The sequence below is a fragment of the Haliotis rubra genome, unplaced genomic scaffold (assembly GCF_003918875.1).
Source record: "Haliotis rubra isolate DU_JTF1 unplaced genomic scaffold, ASM391887v1 Scf27, whole genome shotgun sequence".
In the NCBI taxonomy this organism is placed as follows: Eukaryota; Metazoa; Mollusca; class Gastropoda; order Lepetellida; family Haliotidae; genus Haliotis; species Haliotis rubra.
Window position 1 is genome coordinate 1,363,865 of NW_025766780.1, and position 18,275 is coordinate 1,382,139.

At 40.2% G+C, this 18,275-nt stretch overlaps 1 protein-coding gene across 2 annotated transcripts in view; it reads right to left on the reverse strand.

The window, feature by feature from the left end:
- LOC124280558 (dynamin-1-like protein) overlaps positions 1-17,890 on the reverse strand; it is a 114,817-nt gene extending 96,927 nt beyond the window's left edge. For both annotated transcript variants that reach the window (XM_046716505.1, XM_046716504.1), the window contains exons 1-4: positions 17,741-17,890; positions 12,539-12,683; positions 11,964-12,085; positions 9,677-9,926 (exon numbers count right to left, since the gene is read on the reverse strand). In XM_046716505.1, the coding sequence (XP_046572461.1) occupies positions 9,677-9,926; positions 11,964-12,085; positions 12,539-12,683; positions 17,741-17,842 (619 nt within the window). In that variant the 5' untranslated portion in view covers positions 17,843-17,890. The remainder of the gene's footprint in view (positions 1-9,676; positions 9,927-11,963; positions 12,086-12,538; positions 12,684-17,740) is intronic.
- Between the last annotated feature and the right edge of the window lie 385 nt (positions 17,891-18,275).

Sequence of the window (18,275 nt, forward strand, 5' to 3'; positions counted from 1 at the left end):
ATGGTTGCCGACAAAGATAATTTAATCTCAATTCAGTATGGGTATACTTGTACATGTAATTAAGGAGTTATTAGACGGAAGGTCTTGTTCTTTATGGATAACGCTCAAAGCCACGCCCACTGAGTGTCACTCAGCAATGTTAAGTTAGTTTTTTGCCTGCAAAGACCACATCCATGTTACAACCTCTTGACGAAGGTATGATTCAGGCATTTAAAGTCAGATACAAATTGTATCTCCTGGTTCAGTTCTAGTCGTAGGTAACCGACTGTACAATCCTGCATGCTGTCTAAACCGCATTATTTCTTCAGTCCAGACGAGTACCGGTTTGGCCAACTTCAACTGTATTATTATCCTAAGGAATGCAGTAAAAAGTGTGGATTTTCTTCAAAGAGTTGCCCCTCAACTGACAAACACCATTATTTCCTCAAAAGAACTCTTTTCCCACAAGACATCGTCTTGCTCCATGGGAAGATATCACTGAAGGTCACTGACTTCCATCTGAGATTGGCGAGTTACTGGGGAAAGACCAATGGTCAGAAGCTGTGGACATTGCTGACATCCTTCACTGCCATGTCACTTCGGCAATGTCTGGCTAAGACTTCCAGAAGCATCCCTGCCTTATGGACTGTACATTATTTTGTAGCGCTATGGTGGATGCGATCGCCAAAATGTCTTGAGTACTATTGGATTATTCAGTCCGGCTATGTTATATGCAAGGAGAATGGTTATTCTTAAACATAATGCAGTGGTGTTCATGCAATGAGTTGGAGATAGGAAGAAACATGAAATTTTTAGAGTAAAATTAATATTTTTATACTTATCCTGACTCATGCTTATTTGCTTGTCTTCTTCTTCTGGCAAACCTAGTGGAACACGTATATCTCCCAATTGAAGTTCCCTTCAATAAAAGAAATCACTCATTAGTACTCACCACGAGTTACCTCCCTTTCCCCAAGCGCGTGAACGATGGCACCACCCAAGCCCATGTGCTCCACTCTCTCCTTTTTTGTTTTGAGCCCAACACTTTATTTTTCTCGAGAAATCCAAAGTGCTAAGTGGGGAGGACGGGAGGGCTTACCTCATGAGTCAGGGTAAGTATAAAAATATTAATTTTACTCTAAAAATTTCATATTTTTTCTTATCCTGACTCATGCTTATTTGCTTGTAGAATCCTACGGGTAGGTGGTGGGATTATATATACTTTGGATTTTACTAATTAGTGATTTGAACTGAGATAATTGTAACAACCCTATGGGAACTTCATGAAGGCACTGAACTGAATTCCTGCTGTATATTAACAGCTGCCTCTTAAGAAGGTTATTACAATTTACTGAATATAATAAAAGTATATAGAACATTAATTAAGCTAAGCTATTAATGTGAAGTATAAACTGTAGATAGTTTATAAGTATACTTTTATAAGAACCAAAGTAATAAGCTTACAATATGTATATATATAAGCTATAACATAATTGTGCTTAAGGCATAAAGATAACTTAAGCTGTATAATAGTAACCAACTACTGAGAGTTTGTTAACTAATACATGTTATGAAATGAACATATGACTGAGCTTAAAGATAGAACTTAAGCTGAACATATATATAATAGTAGAACTCGTAAGAGTTGTAGGTATATGTGTATAATGATATAAAATCATAGTACTGAGCTTAAGATAAAATTTTAACTTAAGCAAATATATATAGATAGCACGTAGCTATTAGTACTGTTATCAGATAAGTATAAAATCATCAAGATAGACTTATCTTCTCCGTGGAACTGTCAACTGTTGAGCGAGGACCATGGGACCGAAATGGTGGATACCTGAGACGTCCTTGGTGGTGATATCTCTCAGATAATGGTTGGCAAACACCATATCGGATCTCCAAAAACATCCCTCCATAATGGTATTTAATGAACAATTTCCATGTAAAGCCAAAGTTGAAGCTAGTGCTCTAATTTCGTGGGGATTAGCAGCACTTGGAGGGTCCAGTCCAGCTGCCTTGTAGGCTCTTAGTATGACAGTTCGGATCCAGATAGAAATAGTAGTGCGCGACACTTCTGTCTGTGAAGCGGTAGATATAGGGATAAACAATCTTTTGAATTTCCCTCTACTTTGCTTGTATCTTTGGAGATATATTTTCAGTGCACGTACTGGGCAAAGTGATAAGTCCATTGTATCATGTGGTCCAAGAATGGATGAGAGAGCTGGGACATGGAACAACCTGTCTGGTTGACCTGGTAGTTGATTTTTCGCAATAAAATCCCATTGAAGTCCCAGATGAGCGATGTTATGAATATCATCAAACCGTGTTCTCTCGTAATCCAAAGCGTGAATTTCAGACATCCTGGCTGCAGTGGCTAACGCTAGCAGGAATAAGGTTTTGTGGGTCAATGATTCAAATGACGCAGATAACAATGGCTCGTAAGCCTCATTTGTGAGGTGTTGAAGTACAACATTCAGATCCCAGGCTGGCTTTGAAACTTCCGCTTCTGGTCTTCCAATCGAAGGCACGTAATAAGGCGAAAGTAACTCTGGTGTTTTAGTCAACTTGACGCCTGTCCTCATAGTAATGACTGAACTTATGGCTGCAAGATAAGTGGATAGTGTAGATCCTTTCAGATTCTTAGTTTGGCGTAGGAAACACAAGAATTCTGCCACTTGAGGATGTGTAGCAAATCTGGCTGAAAATCCTTTCTTAGCAGCATAATTGACAAAACTGCGCCACTTGTCATCGCATGTTACGAAAGTAGAGAGTTACGTAGTGCAAGCTGACTTCAGCCGCTCTGGTGGAATAACCTCTCTTATTCAAACATGCTTTGATACAGTCCACACGTGAAGTTGGTATGCTTCTGGTGTTTTGTGCACTTGTTTGGTGTGCGGATGCATCAGTAGATTGGAGCGCAGTGGGAGCTGAAGTAGTGGTTTTCCGATTCCTAGTATGAGGTCTGGAAACCACGTTCTCGCTGGCCAGTAAGGCGAGACCAAAATCAGATCGAGGCTCTTCGTTTGACTGATTTTTAGCAAGACTTGTGGGATCAACGCAGGAGGCGGGAAAGCGTACGCGTTTAGTCCCTCCCACGATATGCTTAGTGCGTCCATTGCCCAAGCTAGTGGATCTGGCACTGGCGATATGAAAGTTGTCAGTTGTCAGTCGGGTGGCAAATAGGTCTATGAGAGGAGATCCTATTTCCATGATTATCTGATTGAATATCTCTGTGTGGAGCATCCATTCTGTCGGCGACGGTTGGTGCGGCCGAGAGAGAGCGTCTGCTAACACATTTTTTGCTCCTGGAATGTGGCAGGCTTTGATATGAATGTTTAGACTGTCGACTAATTCGAACAGTCTGAAACATCGGGTGAGTAGATTCAGTGATCTTGTTGACCCTTGTTTGTTCACATAAAACGCCACTGTTGAGTTGTCTGTGTGAATCATTAACTGGGCGTTCTGTAACAGGTTGCTCCAGTGACTTATGGCGTTTATGACTGCTTGCATCTCTAGCAGATTTATGTGACATAAGCTCTCTTAAATGCTCCATAGGCCTGACGCTGTCCTGCCGGTAAGGTGGGCTCCCCAGCCTATTAGTGACGCTGGCCACACGAGGTGTATATCCGATTCGCTCTACTAAGGAGACGCCTACGCAGACATTCAATCTCTTGGTCCACCAGAGTAGATATGGTTTGACATAATCTGGTAGACTGAATGGTAGAGGGTCCTCGAGATGAGCAATGATGAGGACTTGTAATGGACGCAATTGAAGCTTGCCTCTGAGTGTCAAGTCTTGAGCTGATGTGAGTAGTCCCAGTAGACTCTGCCACTGTCGTAGTGGTAACGGAGAGAGTAGGGCTTGGGGAATCAGTTGTTGTATTTTGATCCATCTGTCCTCCGGGACTACCAAACGATTCTGGGCTGTAAGGAATCGTATACCTAGAAACTGCAGATCCTGCGTGGGCTCTAGGTCCGACTTGAGTAGATTTACTAACCAGCCTAACTGTGTTAGTAGCTTGATTGTAAATTCCAGCTGTAGTCTGAGACGCTGTGGATCTGGATCCACCTGTATACCGTCGCCTAGGTAAAATGCACTCCGCAGGCCTTTGACGATGTAGGTATGAGACAATAGGCTTGGTTACTCTTGTGAATACCCCAAGGGGCGGGAAGTGATTCGAAGGGAAGTACTTTCCATTGGTAGTGTATGCCGCCTAGCATAAACCTCAGATATTTCCTTGACCTGGGATGAATCGAATGTGTAGGTATGCATCCTGCAGATCTATACTTACCATGTAATCTAGTGGACTAATTAGCTGGACGGAGTTGAGGTAAATGTATCATGCTAAACGCTGGTGGTTTGCATAGAAAATCTCTGTTGAAGGTGCTCATGTTGTAAATGAGGCGATACTTCTCTTTGGAATTCTTTTTCGGCACTAGGAAAACTGGGGAGTAGAAGCCTGGTGTGATGTTTTGCTGCTCGAGAACTTCTAAGGCCTGTTTGTTTAGTAGAGACTGAACTGTTTCTCTTAACATCGGTAGTAGTGCCAGCTGAACGTTGAACCCTGGTGGGTCGACTGTTAACGGTGGCTTGGCCTTGAGTTGTAGATGATATCCGTACTGAAGGATGTTGGATACATACGGATCTTGAAGTATTCCCCAGTTTTCCCAGTGTAGTTGCAGACGTCCACCCACTTGAGAAGGTTGTACTGGGACGACTGGGGGTGGAAGACTCCAGTCGTTCGAACCTGACTTTCATCGCTTAAATCCATCGGCACCTCTGGATGATCTGCCTCTAGCTGATCCTCCTCTGAACTTGTTGTATGGGCTTAATTTAAAAGAATTCTTGGGATTATTAACGGCCGCTAATTTCTTATCCCGGCCCTCTGTAGCCCTGAAAACTTAGACTTACCCGAAAGTACCTCTGTGCTGATTGTTTAAAGGCGTTGGCTAACGTATCCATAGATTTAATCATGAGAACTTCTCTAGAATCTTTAGATACTTCCTTGGAAACCTTGTTAATGTTGCCACCAAACAGTAACGGTGAAGACCATGGAGCTGTGTACAGAGGCTCTGTGCATTGTTTATTCCAAGAGCAGGAGGCTAGTAACCCTTGCCGACGTGTCATGGTAGTGATTTCAGTAAGAGCTGAAAGATGGTCTGTAAGGAATTGTTGATATTTTTTCTGCATAAGTAGTGCTGAGTAAATCATCCTACTCTCTTCATCCGTAGAGTTCTTGAACTTGGTGATGAGAGTTTCGTTAATAGTCCTAGGCCTATTAAGTCCGAAAAACATCCTCCTGGAAATGGTATCTAACTGGGCCATCTTGCGATCATCAATCCTATAAGTTCTGGACTTGGAATCACTGATAAGTTGAAAGTTCTCATCAATCTCCTGAGTCTTGAAAAAAGGGCTCCATATTATGTCCATAAAAATTCTTGGCATTGAAGAATGGTAAATGGGTAGGTAGGTTTTTTAGTAGATTTGGCGTAAGTAGTATCCAGATTAGCAGGAACGGCTGCGACAGGATCCATAGGAGGCACGGTGATATGATCTACATCATCATCTTTCATGAGGTAAGTGTGGGCTGTATCCTCGTTCTTAGAGGGAAAGGCCAGTTGTAATTCGTTTACCATCCAATATCTTATCTCAGCTTCTGAGAAAACAATACCATCATCCTCCTCTGATGGATGGTTGTATGTCGGAGTCCTAGATCTGTAAGAAGATCTATGTGAGGACTGAGGAGAACGGACTGAAGAGTGGCTAGTGTATGTAGACCTTGGAGAAGACATCCTTCGCGGAGACTGTGATCTACGTGAACGGTGATGGCTTCGCAAGAGACGCTGTGGACTTCTCGAACGTTGAGGGCTACGCGAACGCCTTCTAGGCGATGTAGAACCACTTAGCCTTCGCGCGCCCCACGCGAATGTATGGATTCAGTGTCCCGATCCGACATATGAGCGCTTGCTCGCGGACGCCCTTCGTGCATGACAAGGTGCGTGCTCGGCGAAGCGCTCCTTCTCCGCGAAGCCTCTTGCAATAGGTGCGGCTCTAGCTCCTTCGCGGAGGCGACCTGGGATACCTTATGCAAAGAGCTCACTCCGGGCAGGGTTGCCCTTCAGCGGAGCGAGAGGCGCCTATGGGCTCAGAGGCCCCTACTGGCGAAACCAAAGGCATGGCTCTGAGGCCCTGTATGACTTGATATGGGGTGGGCTCTGAGGCCCGTGGCTCTGAGGCCTCTGTAAGCGTCGAAGCGGTCTTCCATCACCCTCATTATCTGGTTGATCAAGTCGTCTGAAGCGGTCTGCGTTGAAGAGGGATGTCTCTCTGCAGAGGTGACGGGACCCTCAGATAAAATTTCTGGTGATAGAGTTGGCATCTCCTGTTGTGTGTTCATCTGCCCTGAGGTGACAGTCGCAGAAACGGGCCGTTTCTTGTGACGAACTTCTGGAATGATAATAGGCATATCATCATCATATAATGCTAATTCTGTAACTGGTAAGATATCAGAGGCAAAATTATTAGATTTTGTTGACTTCCCTTTAGATGAAGGTGTAGATCTTGTGTACGCAAAGTACGAGATGATATGGATGGTTTCCTCGACTTGGACTGAGAAGACGGCAGCTCTTGAGATGCAGGTCGCTTCTTGGACATAGCGGACTGCGTCCCACGCTTATCCGCCGAGGGAAACTCAGGCATGCCACCAGCCGGTGGCGTGTCCTCAGTCAACAGTTGACATGAAACATTAATATGCGATCTATTAGCCATGTTTGAATTCTGTTTACGTGATTTATCTGCCTTCCGTCTGTAAACGGAACATAAATATTTGTCAAAGGCAGAGATAGGTAAATTGATACAAAATTTACAACGAGAATCAAAGGAACATGGAGTAATGCAACTAGGGCATTTTAAATGTGGATCGGTATCAGAATAACGTAGTTTACATTCTGTGCAAATTTTCATTAATGTAGCCTACTGAACAAACACGATGAATCGTGAATAAAACAGCAGAAACACAATTAATAATCAATGCAAATTGAATAATTATACTAGTACTACCTCTATACTAACGTATAAGAGGAACTTAACTAAATATAAGTAAGGATATAGTGTGTTGGGAGACACAGGTGCTCTCACGTCCAGCTCACTGGGCGAAGAAGGAGAGAGTGAAGCACATGGGCTTGGGTGGCGCCATCGTTCCCGCGCTTGCGGAAAGGGAGGTAACTCGTGGTGAGTACTAATGAGTGATTATTTTTATTGAAGGGAACTTCAATTGGGAGATATACGTGTTCCACTAGGTTTGCCAGAAGAAGAAGACAAGCAAATAAGCATGAGTCAGGATAAGAAAAAATAATCTTTTTCTAGAACGTCTGATACATTCGGTTTACTCAAAGTACCCTCTAAGCACACAAACAACACACAAAATGAACTGTTCTTTGTCTTCTGTTGCTGATGACAATGGTGGAATAGATGACTGTCAGTCTGGTTGCCCTGGCAACAGCTTTTTTGTGATGAATCTGAGCAAAGACCCATTGTGCAAAACAATGTCTGCGTGATTCAAATTTCTCTGATAGCATCTAACACATGGTCTTCACTAATTCTTGCTGTTGTGGCTAGAGGTTGAAGGAAAGCTGTCTTTCTGGTCAGTTATTCAGGAGTATTCCAGAATCTTTGGGAACTGAATAGGCTGAGTCTATTATAGCTGAACAAGTGCCAATCATGTCCCTTTTCAAGCATCTTTGGGTCCATAGATATAGCAAGCAGTCTTCTAGGAGGTGTTCAGTAAAAAAGTCCTTGGTAAATAAGTCCTCTGGAAAAAAGTCCCTTTTTCATTTTCTTACAAGAAATGTATAGAAAAACAATGCTTTTTTAATTTTTAATTGTCACACATACAACAAATGTAAAGGTCTTATGTCATAATGACATGTTGAAATGTTGATATACAAATCATACGAAATGACTACCGTTAACATTATAAGTTACATAATGCATCACATGATGACATGAGACAGTCTGGGCCTACTGATATTTATTAAGTCGGATGTTCACTGATACACCGTGTTAAAAGTCGGGGGATGACTTTCTTCCAGCAGCAGCAGCAGCAGCAGTTCTGGGTGAGATGCAATGAATTAAAATCACACTATAATCAGTGATCCGTAAACACACGGAGATACTTACAACTGTAATGTAATGCAGAGATTCGGGAATATTTTTGTCAGCGAGGCGTGGCACTGTGTGTACATCAAAAGTACCGCTTCATGACGTCATACGAGACTTAATTTACGAGATAGCATGATAATTACCACGATCCATGAATCAAGGTTATCACTGGAATACCAGGGCTGGCATAACACTCTGATTTGAAATTCTAGAGTTACAAGTTGAGAATAAAAGATGAGGATGTCGGATTATGCAAGCGCTGGCAAGTGCTGCTCGTGGGTATTCTCGTACCTCAATGAGAACTTTCATCATGTTTAGGAAGCATCAATGGAGATTCCCACATGCCATATATCAACACCCGTTCCCCTTGAATGACAAGAATCCAAAGTTATCTGTTATCCAGTTGAAGATGTTCAAACCCCAGATGAATGGACATTTCATCATAATCAGGGTTAAACTCTCTCTCTAAAGAAGGAAATCTCCATGTCTTAATAGGAGAGCAATGCTGGATGAAGCCTTGAAGGAAAACATCTTGCTTCTGGGCAGAAATTTGTATCCACCTGCCAAAGATGAAATCTACAGGAGACAACAAATGAAGGCATATGAGAGCGTAGGTGGCACCACAGTCGCAGGAGATGGCAGGAGCACAGCAGGCGCTGGGGGATGTAAGCAGCAAGGGTGATGGAGTACAGGACTGAAGGACAAGGCAAAAGGTGTCAGGTGAGGCATAAACTGCTGTCCTATCAACTACTGAAGCATCTGCTGGGCAGCATAAAGTGCATCATGGAAGAGGAAAATGCCAGGTGTAGGCATGGAAGCATCTGAATGCTTGGCACTGGCATAGCAGAATTAACAAGCATTAAAGCACTAGTAGTACCAGTAGTAACACTGGCAGGCAATTCCTGAATATCATCAGCAGACATCTTTAGACTAAGTTGTTGGGTAAGGTGTTTCCTGGAACCTGCTGAAACACGGCAGTTTTTTGGTGACAGAAGAAACACTAAAAATTGAGAATAATGTCCCAAAATTTCCGAAGACAGGAGACCAGAATTATAATTAATGATAATTCACTCTCATGGTACTATATATCATAATTATTAGTAAAGAACATAATAACTACAAAAACCACAAGTGTGAACAAAACAACAGCAACTTTATTACTCAAAACAAAAGCAAAATCCTAAAGGATGAAGGGTTGAAAAGCTGATGAAAAACACGTCTTTCTAAGCACGTCTTAAGCAATAATCTCAGATGGCAGACATCACCTTCCAGGGATGTGTGCACAGACAGAATCTGATGTTTATTCAAGGCCAGGAGGCAAACAATTCATCTCTTCATCTCACCTTGTCTGGCAGCCAATTTTGAGTCATAAGCAATAAATGTGGAAGTATGTAGTGCAAGATTAGTTAAAAAAAATTCAATCTGCAAATATTCAAAGAAGGGCAATGAAGAATTAACATTTACAAAGCAGGTGGGTTCAAATGTGAGAATTACATGAGTCTCTGCCATTTGGAGGGTGGGAATACTCACCTTCTGGATCTACTTCACGTGCCAGCTTCACTGACTCAGACGTAGCAAAGTCTGTGTTTGCCGAGGTGACAGCCAATATGACAGAGTTCGGGTTACTGATATACTTCATACAGAGATCTCGAATTTGGACTTCAATATCAGCCGGCTGGTCTCCAACAGGAAGCTTTGTGATACCAGGCAAGTCAACTAAAGTCAGGTTCACTACCTTTCCAGAATACACTTTCAGGTTGATGGGGTCAGAGCATATACCCTACAGTAAAAACATAATCACGGTCAATCATTTTTCAATCTTTAAAATGATGATTCTTTTAACAGTGTTGTAAACATGAAATGACAATGATCATATGATTATAATAGTCATGACAAAGCTGTTGTCTGAATTCTTTAGAATTAGCTTTTTGTGTTTCCTTGTTGTAAACAGATGTTTTAATTTTTCACACAAACAAATCAATAATGTCAATCTTCTTTTCTCTTTACATCAATACATATCTGCATTGTACAAAGCTGTAAGTTTATTTAATACATTTGTATTATAGGATGCATGTGTACTTGAACATAACATTAGTTATAATACACAAGTATAATCTTTATGGAATGATTGTGGGGTTAACTTTGCATTAATGTCATAATACTATTTGATTCTAAACAAATTTTCAATAAACAGAATTATTGCCACAGTTAAATGAATACTGTTGAATGAAAATCAAGATAAAGAGCTGGATAGTAAGTGGTTTGTTGGGGAAAATATATATTCAACATTTGTTACCAAAACAAAACTGACTGACTGAGTATGGTTTTATGCCGTTTTTAGCAATATTCCAGCAATATCACGGCAAGGGACACCAGAAATGGGCTTCATGCATTGTATCTATGTGGGGAATACCAAAACAAGAAAATACAGATATCTTTTAAATCTATTCATGTATTACACACATCCTCTGGGGGTAGTCAGTATGATTTATTGTTTGTTTACTACTTATTTTAAGAGCATTAATTGATACTGTGTAAGAAATGGATCAATACATTAACATATACAGTGACTCAAAGTCATAGCAATAACTGATAATATGGGTAAATCTTCTATTTGAAACTATGATGACAGTTATCTATATTGAAACCAAGTGACTGTTTCTATGATATCCATGGTACTTTTTCATTCTGTTTATTTGTTTGATGTGAATACATCAATAGTTAGGGCAAGAAATAACACACAAGCTGGTATACAATCTGAGTATCACGAGCTGGTGATACTTAGTGTCAAACTAACCTGAATGCGGAAGTATCGAGAGGCATGAAAATATGTATTGCTACGCTATGATATGTTACATATGCAAATTACGTAAACTATATTCATCGCTCTTGAAAAAGTCATTTATTTCATTGGAATGTCATGTCTAATGGTAGAAATATTAAAGTATTCATCTTTTCAGTAAGTTCTAGAACATTTTGAAACTAGTATGACCCCTACTGCCATTACATCTAGAATGAATCAAAACTTACTTCGTCAAGAGTAATCCTGCGACAACTATAATGTCATTTGCATATTTTCTGTGCTAAAAATATAACAGGAAGTGACGTATTATGCAACGTCATTCTACACACGACAGCAACTTGTATGGTACGTTTTAAGGCGGAAAAACAATATTTTGTAACGTTATTGTTACCTTGTATCCAAATGAATAGAAGTTTCAGATGTTTGGGTTAAAAACATGCTGATATTACTAATGTGAATGAAATTCCTAAATATGTTTTAATGATCAAACTGTTTAGATTCGTTACTTGTCTTAGTAAACGTTTCACAGTGTCATCTGCTTGTACCGCGTGCCAAAGTAAGAAAATAGCAATACCGCGATAATAGAGAGTTGCTTCAATTTCCGGGTCAAACGAGACAATCGGAATTGCCGCAATGGTATTAAATGAGTTGCGACTATGTGTCACATTTTTTGTGACAGAACTGAAGATTAAACATCAGTCAACTTAAAATATGTATAAAATGCTAAATGTCAGTAGCCGTTCATAATCCCGATGGCGACAACACTAACTACCGCGATAATAGAGGGTCCCATGATACATTTGGATGTTTTGTTTTGAACTTGAAGATGTCATAAGAGCAGAGAAACAACGCGTTCTTCGAACACGTTGATTCTCTGCTCCCATGACAAATGTATTTGATCAATGACGTCATAATGCACTTCTTTAATCGTGGTACACAGCATAAAAAAGCACACATATTTTTTAAGAATCATTACTCTAGCTAGAATGAATTCTCAATAGGAAACAGATAAACCTTATTTGTCCCGGACATTCTCTCTGTCTCGTTGATGATCTCCTGTCTAATTTCATCAAAGTCAGTATAGACTTTATTCTTCGTGTGCAGAAATTTGCCAAATTCATCTGCTTTGATGAAAGCTGAAAGACACAACCAGAGCATCCATTTACTCAAATGCTAAGTCACATCTACTCAGAGATAATGTAAATGGATAAGCTTCATCACTCAGCAGGAGTTTAATAAGATAAGCCAAAAAATGGAGCAAGGCTGACTAATACCCCCAACGATGACTCACAACTTCAGCTGATCAACAATTAATAATGATTACTTTTCATAAAAATAACCTGATATGCATCAAACTTTGTACTGCACCATTTGCGAAAATCATTAACAATGTTAATAACTGTTTTGCAAACAAAATATCTTAATAAAATTATGTTTCCTGAGAGAGTTGGGTTTTAACACCGCTTAAAAAATCCTCCAGTCATGTGGGCGAGTCAGTCTGATGTTGAAGAAAAGCCCTAAGTGATTGAAAATGGCTTCAATAAAACAATCAAACAATACCACAACAATGACAACAACGTAACTCTTACTTCCATCTTGAGTCCTGGACTCAACATCATCTCTACCCAAGTGAAGTAGCTGCAGCACTAGAGGTCGTCGAGTTACAATGCCAGTTCCACGTGGCAAAAAGTCACGCCCAACAAGACTCTCCAACACAGAGCTCTTGCCTGAACTCTGAAAATAGAATGGACCTGATTCATCACCAAATACAAATCTGGAAGCTCCAACTAAAACCACAGATATCTGATGACCATGCAGCATTCATGTTATCATACAGAGATTGGGTTGTCAAATATTTTTATACAAAAATAGTGCTGTATCACTGTAGCTCAGCCCCATAATTATGCATTCAACATATACTCATGGAAATAAATAAGGGAACACAAGAACGCACAACTGTTCCTATATTCTTTTCCAGGTTTCTTCACAAGGAATGTATTGTGCTGTGAGTGAAATTCTGGAAATAAATAAAGGAACACTTGTACTTTTATGAGTTCCCTTAATCGTTTCTATGAGCATATATGATATCAAACGATATATGATATCGAAAGAGTGCCATGTCTGTCAGTTGTCTGGTGGTTTATGGCAACCTGAATATTCAATCATCTGTGGTTCTACCACTTCCTCTGTCTTGGACGTGAAGAGGTGGTATAACTCCACAAGTAAATCCACAAAGGGAATTATATTCTATAACACTAGATTCAGACTATAACATCTTCTCACTCTGAATAGAGCTTAAATCTTGCTCTCATCAAGACCTGACACCAAAATGACCCAGAGCCATGTACCACCTTGTTTCCATATGGTGCGAGATACCTGGCATCTGATGGAGTTAAGCTTTTGCCAAGATCTGTGTGAAATAAGAGACTGACACATATTTCATGTGCAGTTAGGCAGGCAGGATCTAGTGGTTCTCCCACTCATGACTCATAAAATTCCAAACTGAGAGTAATCATCATACAGTCCAAGTCTTGTAACTAGTAAGCTAACAGGATGCTTCCATGCCATGACCCTGCTTGTCATTTTCCTCATGGGTGATGTTCCTCTCTCCCTTGTGGCATCTAGCTATGGATTTCAACATCAGACAGAGGAACAGCCTTAATCATCTTCTGCACCTAATAAACAGTCCCACAAAACACTTCTAAAGAAGCATCACTTGTACTCGAGTATCACTTCTACATAAGCATTTAATCACAATGAGAAACTACGGTTCATTTGTATGTAGGCAAAATTTCCAAGCTGGATCTCAGTATAAAAAACCCTGATCTTTGTTATACTCAAAACCAACAAAAGTGTGACAACAACCAACATAATATCCCATGTCAACACAGTAAAACACACAAGCACCAGGAGTGAGTGAGTTAGGTTTTACGCCACTTTTAACAATATCCCAGCAATATCACGACAGGGACCACCAAAAAATGGGCTTCACACATTGTATCCATGCGAGGAATCAAACAGGCCATTCCTCCCATTCTGTAATTATTATTATAGGATATTTATATAGCGCACATATCCAGGCAATAAGTGCATGCTCACGGCTCATTGTATTATCAATCTCAACTCCCTGGCTAATCTACAACATGGCTGATACGGTGCAAACTGACAACAACACAGGCACTGAATTCACACTTGTGCATGAATGACAGGAAATTTAATTTAACATGTCATGTGGTATAATGAAGGCATGTGGCATAATCATCTGCCCCATTATGAAAATCAGTGCACCCACAAATGACCAGTAGTTGTTAGAGTTGGTTGCCTTGTTTGAGGCATGTGCATCTTGAACATTATAGCTTTTCAGTAGTTGGTAACTACTGGGAACACCAGAAATGGGCTTCAAACTATGTACCCATGTGGTTAATTGAACCCGGGTCTTCGGTGTGATGAGCAAACGCTTTAACCAATAGGCTACCCACCACCCCAACAACGCACAGAAAGATGAATGACCACTGAGAAGAGCATTATATATCCACTCAATGACCTTCAAAAACATGTTGATATGCTGACATTATAAGACATTGTTTTGCAAGTTAATGTAGGATTAATATTACATCACAGGGAATTGTAAAAATTGAAGTGCTGAATTTTTAAGGTAGGCCTACTTGATGCCTTTAGAAACACTTTAGTTGTGAAAATTCCAGGATTTCATGACACAGTCAAGTGATAATTGTCTGGGCTGTTGATATCTATTATAATCTGCATACATGGCATAAGCAGTTTGTGAGATTGACCATTCTCAGTTTATTTTACTGATTTTGCTTAGTTTTGTTCTTCATATGTTTTGGCGAAAAATGCAGAATGCCATATTGCTTTACATACAATATGATGGTAGGAATGGTACATTCCGAATGATAATGTAATGCCGGAAATGCTTGGAAAATGCTTTTTGGCTTCAATATCAATATGATGAATTTGACACAAGATAAAAGCACATATATGTATATGATACATGTACGACTCTACCTAGTTGGATATTAAAGCTCAGATGAAAAAATGCACTTGAGGGGTGACTTCACAGGAGGAAATTTGACGTTTTAACAACATTCGTAAAACTGTAGTTTTGAAATACAGACTATATGTATTCATATAGCCTCAACTAATTAAATTACATAAATGATTGTAAAAGGTTTGGGTTTTTTTAACATCTATATGTGAAAAAGATGGAACTCTTGTTGTAGTTATATTCAAAATAATTACGTAAAAAAGTCTTCATTCAAATCGCATAGATAATCTTGTTCACCCATAAAAGTTTCACTTCGTGTATGAGCACTGAACTGGCAACATGCGACTTGATATCTCTGCAGAACAATTAATTTCAAATTCATACCAGTAATTCATACTGGAGAAACAAAGGGGGAAACCTCTCGTCAGCTATGACAGGGTTTACTATAGAATGTGTAAAGTCCTTAATTTGACATATAGTCAGGTTTACAAAGTTGTAAACAAATCAGTTACCTCAGGGGTCGTGTCAAAATCAAAACCAGATAGGAAACACAAACTGGATAGCTTTGATAAAGGGTGTCATGTGCCATGCAGTTTATATACTGTATGAACACAAAATCCCACTGAGATGAGATCAAAGATACGATAAATGTCTCGAAAACAACACTTATTGTAGCTCTGGTAGAAATGGGGTTCAGGTACACCAAAAGGGGAGAGGACAGAGCTGTGCTTAGAGAAAAGTACTCAATCCTGCCCATGCGATCAGCTTATCTCAGAACAGTTGAAGAATACCGCAATTTGGGGTTTCAAATTATATACCTTGATGAAACCTGGTGTAATAAAAATCACTCAACCGATCGGATGTGGCTTCCTTCAGATTGTTCTAAGGCAGGGGTGGAAATAACCCATTGCCCGACGTCCGACTCCAGTGTTTTTTCTGTCGGGCAAGCAAATTTGTATATCACATTGAAAGGTGTCCAGTTGACTTTCCAATGCTAATTATGTGTTTATTTAAAAAATCAACAAGAAAACAGCCGGTATAGTGGAAAAATTATCAGGGCAAGTGATTTTACATGTGCCACTGTACCGGAGTACACTAGCAATTTTAAAGTTATTTCCACCCCTGTAAGGCACCAGTGTTACCATCAGGCAAAGGTAAGACGCCTGATCATCTTGCATGCTGGTACCCGTAGCAAGGGACTGAGTGGGAGTTGTGACTTTGTTTTTGAGGCCAAGAAAAATCTGATGGTGATGACCATAGCAAAATGGATGGGCAGGTATTTTTGGATTTGTTCGAACATCAGCTTTTACGGCAGCTGGACGAACCAAGCGTTATCATTTTTGATAACGCCAGTTACCATAACCTGCGTGTCCCTGATACCATCACACCCACCATGAGCAATCTCAAGGCTCAGTTGCAGGATTTTCTCACTTCACTCAGAAACAAAGCCCCAGCTCATGGGAAAAGTCCGGCAGCACAAAAAGGCAATCCAGTACATCACTGATGAACTAGCTGCAAAACAAGGCCACATAGTTCTGCGTATACCAGTACGGCACTGTAAGCTCAATCCCATCGAGCTGATCTGGGGTAACTGTAAGAATAATACCACATTCAAGCTTTCAGACATTAAAGAGCTTGTGTATGCTTCTTTTGTGAGATTTACCCCAGAAAGGTGGCAAAAGGCTGAAGATCATGTTCTCAAAATCGAGGACGAATACCGTCTGTGGGACGGCGTTCATGTCAACCGAGTTGCACCTGTTGTCATTCTGCTGGAGTCCTCAACCAGCAGTGATACTGACACTTGATATTTTGAGAGGGTCCCTGACATGCTCTGCGCATGCATTACATAACACTGTTACCCTGTCTGCCAACCAGGTGGGTCACAGTATAGTTTGTTTCTTAGAAGTGTTTCTACCATTGAATTTTTTCTTAATTTTTCGATATTTTACGAGTAATCATTATGACTAGGGAATGGTACATCATGATTACTCATATGTCATATTTTTAGGTCGAGGTGGTATGAATGATTATATATGGGTTTTGAATCTGACATATCAACCATTATCAAATAATTGCAAAAAAGCATTTTCCAAGCATTTCCGGCATTACTTTAGTTCCGAATGCACATAAGGAAAGGGCTCATGGGATAGAATGGCAGCCCGCAAAGATGTACGCAGACTAGCAGAATAAACAACGTTATCCTGATAATCACTGTTTGTCAGCACTGGACATGAACGTGAGAATAAGGTTGAAAATAATATAACAGACTCTGATCTATGTTTAGGTGAAATAACCTAACACTGAAGATCATCAGGTACATCTTATTGTACCAAATGGCTAAAGCTTCTACTCTTGCTTCAGAGGTCTCATGTGCCTCTTTGATCTAATGGGCAACAGTTAAATTACAAACACAGCGAAGATGCCATCAGTGCAATTTTGAAGGCGCTCTCGGTAAGGTGCATAATTCTGGGTTTCGGGTGTTTTACGCCAGCACCTGGCATGACTCGCACTCATCCTGACCTAAGACATGTCAATGTCAAAGTGGACTCAAAACCATATATGCATCCAATAATTCGATCCTGTCACCTTCAGTTACTGACAATTCTGCAGGCTACCAGTGGAAAACTTGAGGATGTACAAACATTAAAATGAAAAATTAAACTCAACAGGTCTCCCATTATGTACTTCCTTACGAAATAGATAACAAATATTGCAAATAAATATATTACACTGAAAATGTGTGAACTTTGTCAGCTATATTGAAGGGCCAAACTGTCTCACAAACCTGACTGCCAATGACCACAATTTGTGGTAGCTGTACTGTCTCCGAACCAACAGTGTTGAACACATCTTGCAGTTTATTAATTACAGGTATAAGATTTTCCATCTTTCATTCCCTTCGAAGAGAGAAAATGGCGAGAACGGACAGAAGGGAGATAACTTTGAACTTCCGGCATATATCTATGAACAGATATTGATGACGTTCTTCGCATATTTTGATATGCGAAAGAAATGTTTCGTTTTGTCAGCTCGGAGCTCTATGTTCGATGTTTCCTCGCACACTAACACAAAAGCAGGAGCCAAAATTAAAACATAACACAAACACTCTTTTATAAATTGCAATGTTATATACAGTATGTTGCATATATAGCGGAGACCGGGGTAAAGTTTCAAAGGCACCGAGCGAAAACGGTTCTTGGGGAAGATTGGGGAAGAATGAATTTCGCCTCAGCTCAAAACGGCATCCCAGCATTTTCTATTTTTTTCTTTCAAACACTGAAATAAGACCTTATCCATAATTGGAAAGCTTGATGTCACGT